The sequence below is a fragment of the Myotis brandtii genome, unplaced genomic scaffold (genome assembly GCF_000412655.1).
Source record: "Myotis brandtii unplaced genomic scaffold, ASM41265v1 scaffold454, whole genome shotgun sequence".
NCBI lineage: Eukaryota > Metazoa > Chordata > Mammalia > Chiroptera > Vespertilionidae > Myotis > Myotis brandtii.
Window position 1 is genome coordinate 5,691,667 of NW_005367354.1, and position 4,294 is coordinate 5,695,960.

Sequence of the window (4,294 nt, forward strand, 5' to 3'; positions counted from 1 at the left end):
AATTAAACAATATGATTATTCTCAAACTTTATCAATAATCTTTCTCAAATGTTAGTAAAACGAATCATTGAAATTACATTTTCTCATTTGTTCACAAAATACTACTGTATTTTAGACTACCAACTTGAATGTTTTCTATTATATACACAAAATGTGATTCACTAATAAGCAGGTTCTTGCAATACAATAGAGAATAGATCATTAAAATATTTGCTTTATGATACAACCAATACATATAACACGTGCCTTCCTCAATTTCTAAAACGATTAGAAATTGCTGAACTTTCTTTTGCGCATTGAACGCTTTCCTCTTCATGAAACCCTGAGGTGAAAGGTTATTAATGTAAAAACAGTAATCACAAGTCTTCTCATTTCTGTATTAGACTATAGATAGCTACATGTTTTAAAAATTTATAAAGAAATGTGGGATCTTATAAAACTGCTCTGTACAGTTTTAACAAAACATTCCCAGACCAACTCAGCCCGAAGGGCCTAGGATGACCCTATAAAAACAATGTCCTTTGAACACTTGTTGGTTTCGAGATGAATGCCACTTTCCAGCTCTACTGCTGTCTCTCCTGTTATCGTGGTCATGGCTCCAGCCATTGTGATTCCTGTCTTCATAGAAGTAATCAACTCTGTGTCCTCTGTAATGCTGCTCACGGCTATAGTGTCTGTCTGCTAGGTAGGGATGAGAACTCTGCCTGGCTTTACGCAGTGATGATGGTGTATCTTGACGCCACTGGGAGCTTGAAGACTGGTTATAACTATGATTATGTGACTGAACTGATGGGGAAAATCCTGATTGATCAAGATGTGGAGAACCAAATTTCCCGCCATATGACATCTGTCTCAAAACGTTGTTCATCACTGCTTGTTTCTGAAAATTTTCTGGAGAAGAGAAAGATCTCTGAATTATCTGTGGTGATGGAGTCATGTTATCCATAGTCCTTTCATGTCTGTTAGGAGATGTGGAGGTAGGGCTTGAATTTCCAACATGATGCTGGGAATATGACAAACTAACATCCTGTGAGGCATGGCTACTTCCTGATCTAAACTGAATGTTGATGGGCCTTCCAAAAAGTTTTATTCCATTAAGTAGATTCATTGCATAAGGAACAGACACTTCATGTTTGAAATTCATAAATGCAAACTGCTTGGGTTTGCCATCCTTTGGAATTTTCACTTTTATTACTGACCCCGCCTGGTGGAAAAGCTCGAAAAGGAGCTCCTGGGTCACTTTAGTTTCTAGGTTGCCCACAAAGAGAGTGCAATCCACCGCCGCCGCCGCCCCCATCTCAGCGTCGCCCCCTCCCGTGCGAGGCTGAGGGGTCCTCGCCGACGCTCCCACTCTCTCCCACTCTCGAGGTTGTTTTTTAATAGATAGATTAGGGAGGAATTCAAAAAAGACAAAAGGGCACAGTAATTGGGTTTCCCCTTGGCCTACAAGTTTGTCCTCAGACAAAGTAGTCAAAAGGGCTAGGGCTCGCTTGGTTTGCTCAAACTGTTGTCTGGGAGAGAGGGAGAGTCAGCAAGGGGGAGAGAAGGTGCACTCCGGGCCATGAACCTGTTGGGACAGAGCCCAGCGCTCCATCCCTTTCACATGTCAGTGAAAGTATTCTGTAGGCTGCCTGAGCCCCGGGGTCATGCGGGTCCCACAATCCTCACTCCAGAATCCATGCCACGCCCTGCCCGGTCCCAGATGTCAGGCTGAGGCCTTGAGCAAACCGAGATGCTGGACAGCAGCCCCCGGGCCTGTCCTGTAAGTGCAGAGAGTTGGACCAGCCAGACACCCCACCCGAGAGGTGGCATGTGAGCAGGGTCGAGGGTCCCGCATAGCAAACGACCAGGTCTCAGCAGCAGCGAGCCCTGCTTCCTGCCCAAGAACCTCAGGGCCAAGGAGCTCCTACTCCGATGCATGACCTGGGCAGGAGCCTTGGCCGTTCAGGCCTCAGTCTCCCTAGCTGCACAACACAAAGAGGGGGGGGCCGTGGGGACAGGCCTCCCTCATCTGCCTGATAAAAAACTGCACCGAAAACTTTCAAATGCAGCCAATCTGTCAACACTTTCTGAGAAGCTGGGGATGGAGGGGGGTGGGGGGCCTCTCAAATCTATCAGCTCCAACTGGCCCTCCCTCACACAGGCAGGCACTGCTGCTGGGCTGTACACTTCCCTCTGGGCGTGCTCCCTGCCCCCACCCCACAGGCCTGGGAGTGGGTGCCGGTGGGAAGGCCGGGCGGGGCTGCAGGCTGAGAGGCTGCCATCTGTGGGCCACAGCCCCTCGCCCAAACGCCTGAATTCTTAAGTGTCCTTCCTTTCCTAAGGGGTGCCAGAAAACATGGCCGCCAAACCGTGACCTCAAAAGCACAGAACTGGGGGGGCCCGGGTGTCCACAGCCCCAAGTTCGGGCCGGATCCTTCTCAAAAGTCAGCCTCCTCCTGTTCAATCACCTCCCCCCACACCCCTCCTCTCCCTCTCCTCACCCCTCCCCACCCCCCAGCCAGCTGTTCAGGGGCAGCTTTAAACTGGCTGCTCAGACTCTTAGAGCCGAAGAAAGCGCTCAGGAGTTAGAAATCAGTCCCACTGAGCCCCTTAAAAGAGGGGGCTCACAGAACATAGGGCTTTCCAGAGGGGAGACCCTGTATAGACACTTCTCCGTGGCTCCCGCGATAGGCCGTGGGACTCCCCCAGGCGCCTCATTGATTGCCCTGTCCAGACTGCCTCCTTCCATGAGCCCACGTTGGAGACCAAGGCAATACTCTGATGCCTCAGGCAGGGGGCCTACCCTGCCATAGTTGGGAAGCCCTGGTCTCTGGCCCTTTATCATGGAAGGACCAACCAGCCAGAAGTTCAGCTGCACAGGGTCCGAGGCCTGGGCCCATTAGCAGGATGTGAAAGCCGGCTCCCAGGCGAGGGCCCTGGGGGTGGGGGTGGGGGGGTCTGATGCTCTGTGCCCACAGGAGACTCCGTTATTTCTCTGCCTCAACCCAGCATCTCTAGGAGTAAAGCCCGCAACCCCTCGGGAGGGGAGGGGCGGGAAGGGGCAGGGCGTGAGGTCAGCTGAGCCGCTACGTGGCCAGAAACAGGCCGGGCAGTACACGGGCAGAGAGCCGAGTGCCAGGGCAGCCACGGGCCCAGCTGCTCATTGCTGTTTCACACTTAATTACAGAGTGGGAGCTAAAGTGCACGTCTGGCCCAGAAATGGCTGTTTCCTCCAAAGCAGGTTGTCTGAGGAAGTTCCCTGTCTCCACCAGCCCAGGCAGCTGGAGGGTTGCTAGCTAACAACCCCCAGACAAGAGTCTGATTGCATTCTTATCCAGGGGTGGGGGGAGGAGGCAGAAGCAGAATTAGTGGGTTCCTCTGCCTGGGGCCAGCCCTTGGGAACCCGTGCATTCTTATCCCAGGCCTGGGGGGTGGGGGGAGGAGGCAGAAGCAGAATCAGTGGGTTCCTCTGCCTGGGGCCAGCCCTTGGGAACCCCATCAGGTCTCTCTCCTGCATGAAGGCCAAGTTTCCACGCCAGCTGGGGCTGGGGGTGCTGTCAAGAGCCAGGCCCAAGCGTCGCTCTCCGCTCGCTGAGCCTGAACCCCGCATGAGTCCAAGTCTCCTCCCCCCAAGGTTAAAGGTTCTCCAGAGAAAGTGCCGACAGACACCCTGCGAACTGATGGGCACTCCGGTTTCCTCTTTGCCATCTCAGGAAGGCCAGGGCCCTAGCAGGAGAGACCAAAGCAGCCTCGGAAGAGAATGGACATGTTCGCGGTCTGGGCTAGGTGCTCAGGCAGACAGGAGCCTTTCAGCAGTGGCTGGGGTCCGGGCCTCCTGGCCGCGCTGGGAGGAAGCGCTGTGGTTTCTGCCTTTGCTGATGCTGCAACAGCCAAGGAGCAGTTTAATTTGCCCCTTGGGCACAGCCTTGGTCTTGGGAGCCAGGCTGTACTCTGGTGGGTTCCATGTCTGCCTTTTAAAGATGAGCCAGCTGCCCTAGCTGGTTTGGCTCAGTGGATAGAGCATATGCCTGCAGACTGAAGGATCCCGGGTTCGATTCCAGTCAAGGGCACATGCCTGGGTTGCAGGCTCAATCCCCAGTAGGAGGCGTGCAGGAGGCAGCCAATCAATGATTCTTTCTCATCATTGATGTTTCTATCTCTCTCTTCCTCTCCCTTCCTCTCTGAAATCAATAAAAAAATTTAAAAAAATAAAAAAATAAAAAATAAAGATGAGCCAGGGTCCCGCTGATCAATGTATCCCTCAGAAGTCCTGTTCCGTGCAGGCCCACTTCCTGCCCTGGACCGTGAAGGG

At 52.6% G+C, this 4,294-nt stretch overlaps 1 protein-coding gene across 1 annotated transcript; it reads right to left on the reverse strand.

Moving 5' to 3' along the window:
* Positions 1-478: 478 nt before the first annotated feature.
* On the reverse strand, positions 479-1,288 carry LOC102263430 (RNA-binding protein 7). Its single transcript, XM_014546622.1, has 2 exons — positions 1,205-1,288; positions 479-959 (listed from the first exon to the last, which is right to left on the reverse strand). Exon 2 carries the CDS (start codon positions 944-946, stop codon positions 479-481), a length of 468 nt encoding a protein of 155 aa, XP_014402108.1. The 5' UTR covers positions 947-959; positions 1,205-1,288.
* Between the last annotated feature and the right edge of the window lie 3,006 nt (positions 1,289-4,294).